The following is a 16,266-nucleotide window of genomic DNA, read 5'->3' as shown; positions in this document are numbered from 1 at the left end:
GCCTGTGCATCAACCCTGGAAAATTCACATCCAATCAGGTAAAGCCAGGAAAAATTATAAGCAACTAAACAAGCTCTTCTGATAGAAAATACTAGGCTGCCTTAATTCTAAGAGTAATGAAGTAATAACATTTTTCTAAGAGGTGACATTTCAAGAAATTAGGAAATATCACCGCAAAGATGAAAGCCTTCCAGATATAACATAGTTAAGAAACAGATGTGCTTTACAAATGATGAACTGCGTGTATGAAGGAGAGCATGGGAGTTGAGCACTGGCTTGTTCAATTTTTCCTTTATAGTCTACAGTGAACACAATGACAGTGTTGGGGGGGAGGAAGAAAAAAGAAACAGAAAAATCTGTAGACAGGCTAAACCACGAAGATGAACATTTACAAAAAGATTCCTTCTGTGAGTGTTTTCAAAAACACAAGCCTTCCCAGATACTGCACAAGAATCTACATAGTGAAAGGTTCAGGGTTACTCTAGGGCTTGCAGACTTTCACTGTGCAAAGGATGGAAAACCTAAGGTTGGGTTTCAGGTCCTTTGGAAACAGAGCCCTTCTTCCTTACTTCCTTCTACAGCTTTGCCTGGGATTGTTTTTAATATTGTCTATCTCTCATTGTCATTTATTATCAGATACTGAAGGCTGCATGGGAGAAAAGCAAAATTGAAAATGAAGGAACTTGAAGCTAATGACAAAGGAATGCATAGGACACTGCAGGAAGGAGGGAGAGAACAGGACAGTAAAAATTCAAAGCAGAGAGGACCATAGAATATTATGGAGGGAGAGAAGGCAGAAAGTCAGCGCTAAGAGTCAATGATGAAGAGGAAATAAAGACAAGACAAAACTGAAGACTGTATTTATTGCCCAAAGGCAAAGCTGCTGCACCTGCTCAGCAGATGCTGGTTTCCAGCTTATTCTGCTCCCAGAGGGCACGTGTCTTTGGCAGCGACTTCAGCCCTACTTGGGGAAACAGTTTCCCAGAATATCTCTTGAAGCAATTTCACAGACTAACTCTCACTGTAAGGATTGCTCTCTGCAGATCTTTCCCCTTTCCCTTTCTTACCTCATCACTTCACTCATGTTTGTATTGGCCAAGAGAACACTTTAACTTGCATTTTCATCATGTATTTATTGACTAGAGGTCACCACTAAATGTACTGGTTTAAACCTTATTTACCAAAGTACCATCAGCAACAAGTGCATCAGACAAAGTATTTTTTAAAAGTGTTTAGGTAACAACAGCCTTCTGTATCTGTTTAAGTAAATCAGTTAAAATCTTAGCACACTGCAGGAAGTACCTGACTCAGACAATACTTGAAATAAAAAAACCACTTTAAATGTACATATACAGTGACACAGCTCAGTTCTGATTACTTATTTACCATAATCAGAGAGTAGTTTCCTCCAAGTGAAACTAGAATTTCAGGTTTTCAGGGGTGGTTATGTAGGGCAGCACACTTAACCTTTCGCAACCACAGTGAATTTGCTTCACGCGTAAAGATCTGAGTCATGTATATTGCCTGGATCCTTGTTGCTGAGTAACTTATCACAGACTAAAATGAAGACTATCAACATGCATTGTGTGTGGGATCTGGAGCTTCTGAGTCTTTTCACAATGACAATGGGTGGAAAAGTCTGCTTTTCTTTCCACGGGGTAAAACACGGAATATGTGAATAGCTATGAAAAAATAAAGGCTCATTTCTACACTAGGTAAGAGGCAGAGATCTACCAAAATGACAGAGCAGCACTAGTGTATGGTATGTATCTATATAGAAGTCTGCCTGTATGTTTGAAAGTGACTGTTGGTAGCAACATACTGTAAATTTCACTGTATTTTCTGTATTTTGAGATCAACAGTGTGATTTTTTCTAAACAACCATTACAGTGAGAAATACACAGTTTTGGAAAACAGCATATTCCATTTTGCTCTTGGTTTTTGTTGTCAACAGATTATAGCTGACTGGTTGGTGTTTTTCCATAAATACTAAATTTATGTTAAACTTTTGAGAGTTGTATTGGTGAGATAGCAGAATAAAAGAGATGAGAACTGAAGAGACATAGAACAAAAAAAGGGGAAAAATGAAGCTGTACTTATTTGTATATTTTCTAAGTAAAATATTATAGCTTAATTTGTGAGGGTACTTAATTTGAAAAATTTTCAAATTTAAAGGTTTTTTTAATTTCTGTTTTCAAATAGAGTTTACATCAAAGTGTAAGGATTTTTTATTTTAATTTGGTTCAGAAAGGACTAAGTTATCTGAAGACAAGACACCATCAAATTATACCCTTCATGTTGTTTCAGGCCATGTTAAATATTTTTATTTGGTATAAAACTAAAATAAAGGATTCCTCTTTTTTTGCAAAAATAAAACCAAATGAATAACAGGAGAAACATCACTGTTTCCTTCTTAGAATCTTAGAATCATAGAATGGTTTGGGCTGGAAAGGACCTTCAAAGATCATCTAGACATGGGCAGGGACACCTCCCACCAGACCAGGCTGCTCAAAGCCCTGTCCAAACTGGCTTTGAACACTTCCAGGGAAGGGCCATCCACAACTTCTCTGGGCAACCAGTTCCAGTGTCTCACCACCCCAACAGTAAAGAATTTCTTTCTCCTATCTAATCAAAATCTACCCTCTTTCCGTTTGAAACCATTGTCCCTCCTTTAGGCCCCCTTCAGGTACTGGAAGGCTGTTATAAGTTCTCCCTGGAGCCCTCTCTTCTCCAGACTGAACAGCCCCAATTCTCTCAGCCTGTCTTTGTAGGAGAGGTGCTACAGCCCTCTGATCATCTTCATGGACCTCCTCTGGACCCACTCCAACAGGTCCATGTCCTTCTTGTATTGAGAGTTCCAGGGCTGGACGCAGTACTCCAGGTAAGGTCGCATAAGAGTAGAGTAGAAGGGGAGAATCACCTCCCTTGACCTGCTGGCCACACATCTTCTGATGTAGCCTAGGATAGAGTTGGCTTTCTGGGCTGCAGGTGCACATTGCTGTCTCATGTTGAGCTTCTTATCAACCAACACCTGCTCTTCTCCTAGGATAAACCATTTTTTCTTTTTCTCTTTTCATACTTGCTTGGTCATGAACATGAGCACAAGGACCCAAGTGCTCACAAACCATTCATCCACAAACCAGGGGATCTTTAGTTAAAATGAGGTAATTTAAACATATTTATCTAACACACTGTAGTCATTATTTTGCTGGACTATACAATGTGCATAATTGCTTACAGTAATTTGTAGGGTGTACCACTGCTCCAACTGAGGTATTCCTTTCGGGACTGAACATACATGAGTTACCATCGAAAGTAAGCAAAATCTTTGCTACCATTTATTTTTACAAAAATAGGGGATTGCATATTATTTCTAGGGGAAAAAAAAAAGCTTTATACTATTGGACTCAAGGACTAGATTCACCACCCTTACCTTAAAAAAATGGTTTTAATTTTACTACTTACTGAAAACCTGACTTTAGCACTGAACAGTAGTTTACTGTACATGAGCCAAATGACTACAATGTCGCCAGAGGAAACGTGTGAAACACCTGTCTACCCAGGCAGATGGACCTTGTGTACACCTGACACCCAAAAGAGGCCCCAGGCTGCACTAATGAATGACTGGAGGAGCCCAGGAAATTGCAGATTATTAGTTCATGGGAGAAGAGGGCAGCAGATGTGTTAAAAACTACTCCGAGCCTCTATAGTCTATTTTGGTGTAAGAAATAGCTTTGTTTTGTGTTACTCCATTGTTTTTGTTAGAAATAATAAGCTGCGTCCCAAAGAAAGGGCCTGTCAGGGCTTTAGGAACTTTTACAGTAAGTAACTGCATGGGATTGTTTGGATAAGGTAACATTCAACAATGAGTAAGTGTGGTAAAAATCACCACAGAGGGAGGCATTTCCTCCTAGAGTCTACAACAAATTTACTGTCTTATAAACATAAACAAAAACTTTACTTGGTCATTAGTCTAAAAAAAATCTATGACAGGTTGTGTGCAAACCTTTTTAATAAGTACTTCAGTAGGCCATAACTGTACTGTCGTGTGATTCTGTTGTAAGGGATTAAGCATAATACTACATTAATTTTTCAATAGTTGATAATAGCAGTTGACTGTGTTGCAAACATGGAAATGAATTTGCTCTGAGTCTGCTTCAGGATGACAAACCATTGCACCTTTGGCTATGACTAGGAAGTGACTATTTCTCCTGTAGGGATAGTATTACAAGGCCAACTGCATGAGCTCTGTAAATTACCATAGCTCACCCATTACTAGTTTCACTTCACAATAGGAACAGAAGATAACAAACCAGCAACTAAATCACAATCTGATAGAGTTAATTTGAGGAAATCTCCATGAATAAATCTCATCCTGTGAGCTCTCACTTCACTATTGCATAATTAATTTCAACATTTCCATTCATTCTCCACAATATTGGTCATCTGCATGCTGCATTATTTAATCTGCTCTGAAGCTCTTCTATATGAGAAAAAAAAATGGATAGACAAAAGCAATATTATATTACTTTTTCTGTGATTTTTTAGTTCAAGTCCCTGGTATTTCTCCAACATAAGAGTATAAAATCAATCATCAAAGTTTGCTCCCAGTGGTTTTGTACCCGGATAAGGACTTCATTGAATTGAAAACTTGTTCTAAAACAACTTGTCTTTGGAGTCAATGAAAGGCTACCATTGGCTTTAATGAGCACTGCTTTGGAACACTGGGTGTGAAATATAGCCATATAATCACCTCTTTTTAAAAAGGCTAAGAATGTGTTCCTCAGATCCTGTTTCTGCTGCATAGAGTCTTCCAAATAGCATTTTAAAATCTTGCAGCAATACTAGTACCTGTATGCATTTGTTAACATCTACATGAAAAAAGTACAGATATACTGCCATAATATACTCAAAAAGGAGCAATAACTCTGCTATTCATAACAACTGAGAAACAAAGTTGAAAACTTGAGGTAGCCTTAATGGTAACATGGTACAGAGAACACTAATAACATCAATTGATTTTACATTAAGGGAAACTCAAAAGGACAAGAAAATGTTCAATCATACATTCACTTAAACCATTACAGCTTCCAGAAGCACTCAATTGATTTTCTTGAGAAAATCATTCCTGAGAAATTATTTTATTTTCTCATGGAGAAACTCACCTCAGCACAGGAGTAATACAGAAACCTTGGGAGGAAAAAGTCCCCTTGGCTGCACAGGACACTGGTGGCAGAGCAGATCTCTCCATCCATTTTGTGCAGAGCTCTCTCTTGCACGTTCACTTGGGTACGTACCTCCTCAGTCTATTGCCAGCAGTCTTAGTAGACATGCCCTCTGTCAGGTCAATTTTCAGTGGAGAACAACCAGGTCACCCTATCCCCAGGGGTGCTGGAAAGGAACAATGCCTTGGGTGAACCCAAGACATGACAGAATGGTTCTTTCACCTAAGGACTAATTTCTTAACCAAATGGTCTCCCAGTCTTCAGGGTAACCTTTTCAGATGGGAAGGGTGACACATTAAAGATGCCTCTGACTTCCAGAAGTAAAGCTAGAGTCATAGAATCATTTAGGTTGGAAAAGATACCCAATACTATCAATTCCAACTGTGAACCTAACACTGCCAGCTCCACTATTAAACCATTTCCCCAAGCACCACATCTACATGTCTTTTAAATACCTCCAGGGGTGGTGACTCAACCACTTCCCTGGGCAGCCTGTTCCAAAGCTTGACAACCCTTTCAGTGAAGAAATTTTTCCTAGAGCACACTCTACTCCATACCAGTATGAAATCTGGATATATTATCAACCCAAGTCCCACAAACATGGTTTATTTTGTAAGATCACAACACTGTGTCAGAAAGGTATGTTAGCCTCAAAGGAAGTCTCCAGGTGATTTTTCAAACATTTTAGCTCTCTAAGAAGAACAAGATCTCATTTTCTCTTTCCTTTCCTTGCAAGTATTCAGAAAACCAATAATTCTCTTTTCAAGCTAACCAAGTTGTCATTCTGGAACAGCAAAAAAACATCAGGTGACTTTTTATGGATAAAAGTTATACTGGTTCATCCATGTCAGTGGCTAATATATACACACTTCCAAACATTCATAAATCTGTCGGGGCTTTGGAAAATCAAGCAATAAAATGAACAGAAAGACGAGACTCTTTTTTTTTGAAGTAGGAGTAAAGAACATTGGCATAAAGGACGTTGCAAAGGGGTGTTAGGAGCAGCCACCTCCTCCAGCCACTGCGGCCCAAGAAATCTCCTGACCTGGGGTCTCTGTGGAGGCTGAGGGATATGGCTGCTGCTTTCCTGTTTTCAGTTTCAACCAGTGGTGAAGCTGAGCACCTGTGTCTCAGAGGCCCATAGACACATGTGGCCACACAGTCTGCCACAGACTGCCTTCAGCTGCACTCATGGACAGGGCTCAGGAGAAACACAAGCACAGTCCTCTCCTCCTCCTCTTTGGCTGGCAGACTCTGCCCTGATCCCAGCACCCCTTACCCACACTCTCCTCATGCATGCTGGTCCCCCCAGCAGCTGGTTTCAAGACATAACCTAGTGGCAGGTGGCCAAGACCTTCACCCACTCCAGCACGTGGCCCCATACCCAGTCACATCAGTCCCCCCAGTAGCTGGCACTTAGTCCTTGCAGCAGTCACACATGCAGTCACTTTTATACCCCTTTCTGTCTACCCAGCCCTTTATTTCTCCCTGATCTCCTTTCCCTAAACATTGCCTAATCAGTTGGCAGAGTCTCCCAGAACCTCCTCCAACATCCTGGACCCCCAGATTTGCATCCTTAGCACTTGCAAAGTCCAGGTTTGCCTGCTGTTTCTTGGTAGCCCATCAATTAGTACAACGGACTGGGTTTATTTCTGATTATTGTCTTTGTTAACATTAATCAGTCAGGTTTGGTGTCTCTGTGTGTTTGTCACCCTCCCTTTCCATACTGGTAAGGTCCTCAGTCAGATAATCTTGCTGAAAATTAAACATTCCCATACTCCCCTTACCCCCATCAGTAACTGCAACTGAGCAGGCTTGTCCTCATCACCACCTCCCTCCTCACATGTCCCTCAGGTTTGCATCTGCATGTTCTTGTGTATGGCTTCCTTCACCACATAACCTTAGAGAAGCAGAGACTCCTTCCATATACCCTTATGAGACTTCCACTCACCGAAGAGATCAACAGTTGCAAAAGGAAGACTGAGTTTTGTGGGGCCTCATAATTTCTGAAATTCATGGTATATATTCATTCCCACATGTGAGTCTAAGGGGTTTTTTTACTCTTTCGCAGTGATGTTTGAAAAGGTGTGCTACAAATCATTTGTACTATAAATACATAAAGATGTTATTATTTTTTCAGGAAACTAGCTTCAGGAAACTATCTGCTTTAGTGAGAGAAAGCCAAGGGAAAAAGTTTACCAATTATACTGCAGATAAATTGATATTGTAAAATATTATAGATTATAGAGTAGTCTGCACAGAAGTAATGACAATGTCAATTAGAGCAAACCTTTCTGGAACCGTCAGTTATTATTTAATTCACTGTTTTGTTTTTCCAGTTTTCATTGATTAAGATTAGCGTACTAGCAAGGAAAATTGTATGTATTTCTATCTGGTTTAAGTGATAAAGCAAAGGAATGCGTTCATGTTCAATATTTTGTTTGATCATCTGAAAAGCTATTTCCAGGTAAATTCTAACCAAGCCTGGAGAATTGAAAACTGAAAAGATGTAGATTTCCATTCCAATTTCTTGTAACTTTTATGGTTTTCCTGTGCTATTATGAATGTCAACATTTAAGAAAACTCCCATGAAGAATAAACTTAAATAAGAAGTTTAATCCCTTCTTTTTAAAGTTCTAATGAAAGAAGGGTCCGTAAGATAGTAATAGGACAAATCCTAGGTTTAATTCTGCATCTCTGGTAGTAAATCTGTGAGGGTGAAGTCACTGAGGTCTGCAACCCAGGCTGACTCGAGTGTTTTAGGGTAGATGGGGCAGACAGGCATGGCCTGTAAAGGACCAGTCCAAGAATTTTACAGGGACCTGTGCAGCACTACCTTTTGTGCTTATTTCTTTGGAGTGTGGGGTTTTTTTAGTCACTCCTGACTAAGCAATCACCAATTCAGGAAAAAAAAAAAGCCAAACACTTGTTTAGGAATATAAAGCTTTCTGCAGAGATAAATGGGGGTTTTGTGGCTTGGTTTGGTTTTTTTTTTCCTAATAGCTTGGTCTTTGCCTACAGAGAGAAATAAAGAATTGTGCAGTGTCAACACCTATGCTGTTGCTAAACAGACTTGACAATAGGTCCATGATTAGACACGGCAGTGATGTACCCTCTGACATTGCTTATACAACAGTTCCAGTCTCTGGTGAAGTACAAAGGGAAGAGATCAAAGAAAGTGGACAGGCTTGTGCACTTTTCATAAAATCCTTTCTGAAACAGAATAACGGGGCTAGAGGGCCCACCGGTTTGACCTCGTAGGGTATCTCTTATGTTTTTGTGACTTAATCTCTTCAGTACAGATTTGATCCTACACAAAGCAAGCCCTAAAGACTTCTATAACCGACAGTGCTTTTCACATGTTACAAAATAATTCTTCACAGAGATACTTGACCTAGTTTGTTTAAAATCAGCCCAGCTTTAGGACTTCTTAGCCTGTCTGAACTGCTGGTTACTATTTTTCACTTCTAAACCTGCTCAGAGATCTCTCAGTGCTGCACAGCTCTGTATTGTGCTGCAGGGATAGCCATCAAAGGCATCTACTGAGGAAACAGCAACCATTGTACAATACCTGGGAAATGTTTTTGCCTACAACATTGCTCAAAACAAAGTGATCCAGGCTAGCACTCACAATGCTTATTCCTACTGAGTCTGAATTAAAAGGATGCCAAACAGGACTATTCAGTTATTCTAATCAGTGTATGGTCTTTGTTTTTCTAGAAGGCACTGTAAAGGTCATCTGGGTTTCACAGTGCTGTAAGAAAAACTAACTGGCTAAGTTTTCAGGTTTTAAGGATATTGTTTCTCATCTTCACATAATTAATTGTCAAATCTTTCACAACAGGGTAACAGAATCTATTATATAATGATCATAAGGTATAACACACTAATTTCAAATAAAGACGAGGTAGGAAGAAAAGCCTTCATCTCTCAGAGTCTCAATAGATAATCTTGTGTATCTATAAAAGCACATTGCCAGAAAATAGGTGACCTAAATTGGACTATGCCATAATTCCTTCCACCCTTCTGAGCAAAGACACACATTTTCTAGACATGGGTATACACATGGATGTGCAAAGACCGCTGGCACTTGACAGAATCTGATATTTCACAGTTCTGTAAACCATAGCCTTTTGTGTTCAGTGTATCTTTGCATATTTAAGAAATGAGCAGAAATGAAGATTGAGACATGGTTGAAGACAGCACTAGAATGCTCAACCATGACTGAAGAAGTTCAGCGATTAAACTCATGGTCTTTTTCTAGTGTTCAATCAATCAAATTCAAGAGAGGCACTCTCTTGAGTTTCAAACTTTGGGTACTTCAGATGCTACCAACACAAGGTTAAAAAACATCAAAAGCATGATTCTGGCTTTGCAACACACACCCAGTCCCAGGGGGCTGTTTTACATGGTCACAAAAGTATCAGTCATCTAATCATTCTGTGTGTGTGTGTATGCACACATTCACACTCAAAACACGTACATAAAGTATAACCAAGTACATACAAAAAGTACATTCACTGAAAGAAAAGACTGAATTTTATATGTCTGTAGACAGAATTTCAGTTGTTTATAATAAAACCACTATTTTAGTGATAAAGAAACCTTTTCAACCAGAAACTACATGAGAATAGTTTTCGTACTTAATGTGACAGGTTCAAAGAACGTGAAAACAACCACCTACTACTTCATTTAGCTATGAACAGTTTTTACAAGTTCATTTTGGTACAAAGGTTACTGCTGATTCTGGTGGTGTCCTCAGGAGTTTGTACTGTAAGAGACAGGAATTAGGAGAGCAGGAGAGAGGCAGCACACTGAAACCACAGCGGATTGCATTCAGATTTCTGAGGTCTTCAGCAGAATCTGAAGTTTCACCTTTAAAAGAGCCTCTAGACATTTTGGCTCTAAATACTGCTTTGAAAAATGATCCACATGAACCAAAGAAACCCCAGAAGCCTGACTTTGCAGGAAGCCTGAAACAGGACAGCTCAGGGAACACTTTATTGTTCATGTATAGTAACTCAGATTCAGTCAATGTATGAAACAGTTAAAGCTGAGTCAGGGCACAGAAGGTGAAGGAATTATGGAGATTGACAAAAATAACCTACAAATCACTTCTGCTTTCAAAGGGTTGTTTAAAAAGCTCATTGTGAAAATGACTGGTGAGGTTTCATTGATTAGGTCTGGGGCTTGGTTTCCACCAGCTGGGAAATACCTACATAAGAAATCTCTCTGAAAAAAAGAATGTTTCTGAAACTGGCAAAAGTTAAAAGTATTTGCTGTGATCTTTTTAGACATAATCTACTAGGAATCTGTGTGGATTTACTTCCCTCAGCACAGCAGTCTTGCTTCAGTAATGCTGGGATGAACATATGGAATAACTTTGACTTTCAATAAACTGCAAAGAGGTCCATCAGGATGGCACGAGAAAGCCCTCTTAAGTACACCCTATCTTTCCTCTAGAAAAATGAATTTATGTCACTCCAACAGTGGTTTTATTTACTTTATTTTTGATTCATTAAAATTAACTGTACAGCTGGGCTGTATTTGTTGTCCATAACAATTTGCTCTATAATACTTTTTTGTTTAGTTAAAACAACTGGCAGTAATAAAATAAGGGCAGGTGAATGCGTTACTATGGTCCCTGTTTATAGTGCAGCATAACAGGCACAGAAAGAGCACAGAGACAGAAAGGTCACACTCTTTGATGAGGAAATTTATATCTTTTAATCCAGATTTTGGTGTTAGTCAAATTGCTCTTTCTGATCATCCTTTGACAGACAAGCAAAATTATGTGACTGGGTCTCCAACTGTATTTTTCACTTTCCTTTTTCTAAAGGTTATGTGTCTAAACCCAGAAAGAAGAGCATTCCAAAGTGATGGGATGCAGCAGATACGACCTCACTCAAACTTCCTTAGAAATGAAAGATCTGTCCAGTTTGTGATTTTGACTGCTACCTGTGATGCAGAGAGAAGAAAAGCACCAAGTGTTCTTACAGTTGCTAATTTACCATTAGCGTAGTCTGCATCTGCTTTTGGTCAGATATTGAGTAAAGTAACATTTTTGTAGTTACAGATTTATTTTGTCATGCAGTGAAAGTTCATTGTGTGACTACACAGTTTACCAGACAAATGCTTCCACTCCCTGTCACCTTGTCCCACTTACACCAGCTAGGGCCAGTAGCACACACCCATCTCCAGGGACACTACACGCAATCCCTTCACAACCCCTCCACCCTGACAGGTTGTTGTTACTATAAGGAGTACTGCAGGTGCTAGAAAAGCTCAGCAATGAGATGATGCTTTACTGGTAAATATGAAAATGAAGGGTCTTGTTTCCTCAGTCTGTCCAAAACAGCCATTGTGGTAGCAGGTGTGCATTTCTTGGACATATTTAATCTTATCCAGTAGATATTTAGACTGCAATGCTGCAGCAGGCAGAACCCAAGCCATGGCTTTACTGTTTTTTTCCCTTTCACCTATTCACACAATGTTACTGATTTCATCTGAGTCATTCACACTGGAAGGGATCACTCAAGTCAAAGGAAGGAAGCAAGAGAAACTTTTCTTTAAGGAGATATCATGCACCAATAGGAAGTGTTTGACTTTTTGGTATAAGTCAGCTATATTATATAATAGAATATAAATATTTAAAAATATATTAGCAAAATATAATATAAGCAAAGTCTCTCTTCAATTTTAGCATAGTTTCTACCAATAAATTTTGGTCAGAGGAAAGCAACACAGTAAAGCAAACTCATTCTTTATCAGTTCTGCTTGAACATTCTGATAGCCAAGGATACATGAAAGTGCCCTTTTTAATGAATAGCATTTAATTTTTGTTTTCCACAGGCTAGAGATATTGCACATCCTTTCTTCCCGTTCATCCAGTTATTGATCCACGTTATCAGGACTACCTCAGCCATACTGGAGAGAGTCAAAGAGACTTCCAGGAAGAAAAACTGTTATCTAAATGAGGACAAGGAAGAAAGGTTTCTCACTTCCCTTCTTACTTTACTTTCTTCTCTTTCTTACCAAGGAAAAGTTCAAAAAAGCCTTTCTCCCTGAAAAAAAAGTCACAGATTCTTCAGTGAGGAGACAAATGGTCTGCTGCAGCACTTGCCAAGAACAAGCAATTACCTAGCATTATCTTCTGCCAAAATGGACAACACAGATCCAGATGGACATTTTGACCTCTGTCTCTATAATAAGAGACATAATTCTGACCACATCAAAATGTTGATTTAAATGGCCTAGATATAATTTGTTGTTAATAGTCTTAAAGGCTACAGGCAAAAGTTAAATGACTAGCAAAAGAAATTTGACTGCTCTCCGTGCAGCTTTCAAGCACATATTGACTAAACTTACATAGTGGCCCTGTAATCTTCAAGTCATTCCATGACTTATAGAGTATTTCACACCCCTGTATTGCTTTATTTAAGTGAACTTATGGAGTACCCACACATGCATATGAATGTCAATGTTTTAAAAAATTTATATACAATCATGTTGACATCAGAACAGATTATAAAGAACATGGCTAGTTTGGTTTTCTTCCCAAGCTTCCAAAGAGTCATACCACGAATCAAGTCTCTTTCCCAGAACAGTTTAAACAGTTTGTCATGATCGAATAAGATGGAGATCAGTCCAGAAATAAGCTAAAATTCCCATCGAAGCCAGGGAATGTGCCTTTAACTAGCATAAAGACTGCTGATCAACTGTGCCTGGCAAATATTGCAAAGTATAAAACACACACTGCAGACACATGGTATATATGCATTTTGGCAGGTGAACATGTGATAGATAATGTAAGTCTTCCATTCTTTGTCAGTTCTGTGCTGGGACCATAAAGGACTGGTATCAAGGATGGAAGGACACAATGAAAACTTTGCCTATTTCCATAAATGTCTATATCATGGCCATGAGCAATTGGTCAACACCAAAGGAGAGAGCTAATTAAAATAAAAATGGAAAGATGAAAGAAGTTAAAGTTCAGGCAGAGACTATGATTAAAGCACTGAGTTTTAATTAAATATCTATTAAAATAACTTTTTTCACCTTCATTCTTTTACTTTAAGGAAAACAAGTGTTAGTCCTATAAAACATCATCATTAATGTTGCTCTTCCTGCTTCACTTCACTTTGACAACAGAAGTGTGAAATGTAGAGAGTGGGTGAAAGGGAAATCTTGGAGGAAATTGTGGCAAGGAGTATTCCATTCAATACAAGGGAAAAAAAATCCTCACTGTCACAGTGATAAGCTTAATGGGAAATAGCCCTGAGAAAATGGGTCTAATTTTATTTTGGCCGTGTTTGAGCTAGGACGACTGGATCAAATATCCTCCAGAGGTCCTTTCCAACCTGAGTTAGTCTGTGGTTATATGAGAGGATATCTGTATGGTCTGACAAAAGGCAGTCTTGTATACTTACTTTTGTTGAAGGTTACTAAAGCAAACTGACTTAGGAGGAAATCTGAGGAAAGACATGTTTAGCCAGATTAGTTTTGGTATGAAACTAAAAACTCGTCAAACATTTTGGAGAAATGACTTCATCTGAGAGATGTCAAAAGCTCTCCATTTCTTCCTTTCCACTGTTTTAAATAATAAGAAAGATCTTTTCAAAATTTAAGTCCTTTTTCATAAAGGGAGAAAGGTCTATAAAAAGAGTAAAATAAAAAAAATCAATTCTGTAACAAGAAAAAAACCCAGAGGTTATGCACAAATGCACTTTGGCAAAGTTAACTTCGTATTTGATACTACAGCATCAAATAGAAAGATAAGAGGGACCCTAAGAACTGAGACTTTGTTGTATAACTGAGCAAAATTACTTTCAAAGTATTAACAGCAAGAAGAAATCTTAGATGGCTTGTAATAAAACTAGTTCTTGAAAGGGAGCAAAGGCCAGGTTAAGTCGAATTAGAGTCTGCCACCATTTCTCCACTGGTTCAGAAAAAGCCTTTCCTGCAGATTAATTTCTGCAATTGGAAATTCTTTTGAACATAACCATTGTAAGGTGTTTCTGCCTGAATACAGAAATAGAAACAGCTGGTCAGACTCCGGAAATTAAGGTCTTCAGGTTAGAGAAGAATCTTACAGATACCCTAAGATGCCTCTAGCACAAATCCTACAGCTGATAAGAGACTGGCAGAATGATATCTGAGCCAGTTTTCCCAGAACTAGGCAGTAGAGTGAGAAGATCAGATTGGAGATAAACTTTCAGGTCCAAATGAGATTTAACTGAAAAGCTGCAACATCATCCCTCTAAAGTCAAAATTAATTCTGAGATTAATAACGAATGACATTTCTGCTGTCTCTTTCCGCACTTTTAAGTTTTGCCAAAACACACCTCTGGAACTTTTTCAGTCAGAGCTTTTTCAGCAAATGCTGCTTCTGATTGCAACACACATAAGTAACTCTGTATTCCAGGCTGTCTGGGACACCACACATCCTCACTAGGGAGCCACGTAACCAATTTGAGATGATTTCTCCTCAAGTCCTGTATATTAAATGAGATTGGACATGTTTTGAAGGGGCAGAAAAACATAGGCTGCATAATTAAACTCTGTGAAACTTTAACAAATTCAATTTGCACTCAGTTGCTAGATCCACTCTTTTGGTCTTTGCAGTACTTATTCCAGTTAAGTTTGTCCTGAGAGTAGAGATTTGCCTCCAGAGAAGAAACAAGTAATTTAGAGGAAAACACAAAAAAATTATCTGTTAGTCACTCATAATTTGTAAGATTTAGACTCATAAGATCACAGAATCATTAAGACTGGAAGAGACCTCTAAGATCATCAAGTCCAACCATCAACCCAGGACCACCCTGCCCACTAAACCATGTCCTGAAGTACCACATCTACACGTTTTTTGAACACCTCAGGGATGGTGACTCCACCACTTCCCTGGGTAGCCTGTTAATGTAAAGGTAGCTTCCTGAAACTCTGGTTAATTGCAGCTTGTTAGGCTGAACACTGTTTGGGGCAGGTGTCATACCTTTTCATTCTCTGGGAAGCATCTGACAAACATTTACTGTTATACAAATAAAAATAATGAACCAACCTGATATTCCCAAATTCTTCTTAAACAGGTGATTAGGGCATATCAGAGAGGGAAATTATTTAAACCAAAACAAAACCTTCAACACTACCTTTTGTAATTTATTTTCTTGTGATCACGGTTTCTTTTCCTTGTACATGCTGACTAGCACTATCACCGGTAGGACCACTGGAGCTTGAATGGGGCAGAGTACTACTCAGCAAGTGAAAAGACTGTAACCTCCTCCCCCAAACCCATTTGTTCTAACAGGAAAAAGACCACAATGTGTGTTATATGAGTTACTCACGGCTCAGCTTCGATGCTCTGGTCAGCAGCTATGTAGTTGGCGGGGATATAGCCCTGGAGCTTGTGGCCAGGACAGACTGACCCTGCCGGCAGGATGAGCCTAGCGTACCACCAGCCCTCATGGGACGCATCCAGCACTTCAAGCTTATCCCCAGCTCGGAAGCTCAAGTCCTCCTCAGTGCGAGCCTCGTAGTTGAAGAGTGCCACATATCTGCAGACATTCACCAGATGCTGGCCAGGCAGTGATGGTAAAGGTTTCTCTTTTATCTTACTGTCTTCATCTTTCTGTTCTGCTTGGAAGTCACACCTTACCACAGCACAGTTGACAAACACTTGGCCACTTTTCTCATGCTGCTCACTGTGTCTCTCTGAGAATAAGCAAGGGATGTAGGGCTCCAAACAGGCGCAGTACTTCTGACAAAAGTTTCCCATCCTGTTTCCTTGTGCCTTCCTCTGCTTTTGCTTTTCTTTTGCTTTTCCCAGTTGCAATACCCTTAGACAAATTTTCGCACCATCAACATTTTGGCTTTTTGTAGGATTTCTTCTCCCCCTTCTCCTTTGGCACAAAACAAAACAACTCTTGGCACAGCTGGAATCTCCTCTCCCAGCCCCACAGAGAGCTCATTACAGGCAGCTCCTTGATCAGGAGTGAAACCTGAGTATCCAACTGCAGGAGCACATGTGGGGGGAATTTCTCACTTC

General features: G+C 39.3%; 1 protein-coding gene across 1 annotated transcript in view; it reads right to left on the bottom strand.

Moving 5' to 3' along the window:
• Positions 1 to 15,996, bottom strand: part of LOC104542917 (tyrosine-protein kinase FRK-like) — a gene marked incomplete at its 3' end in the record, with an annotated part of 22,508 nt that extends 6,512 nt beyond the window's left edge. The window contains exon 1 of the mRNA XM_010187386.1: positions 15,566 to 15,996. Coding sequence (XP_010185688.1) covers positions 15,566 to 15,996 — 431 coding nt within the window. The remainder of the gene's footprint in view (positions 1 to 15,565) is intronic.
• Between the last annotated feature and the right edge of the window lie 270 nt (positions 15,997 to 16,266).

The sequence above is a fragment of the Mesitornis unicolor genome, unplaced genomic scaffold (genome assembly GCF_000695765.1).
Source record: "Mesitornis unicolor isolate BGI_N332 unplaced genomic scaffold, ASM69576v1 scaffold20476, whole genome shotgun sequence".
Classification (NCBI taxonomy): domain Eukaryota; kingdom Metazoa; phylum Chordata; class Aves; order Mesitornithiformes; family Mesitornithidae; genus Mesitornis; species Mesitornis unicolor.
Note: the sequence above shows the minus strand (reverse complement) of the source record. Positions and strands in the feature narration are given on the sequence as shown.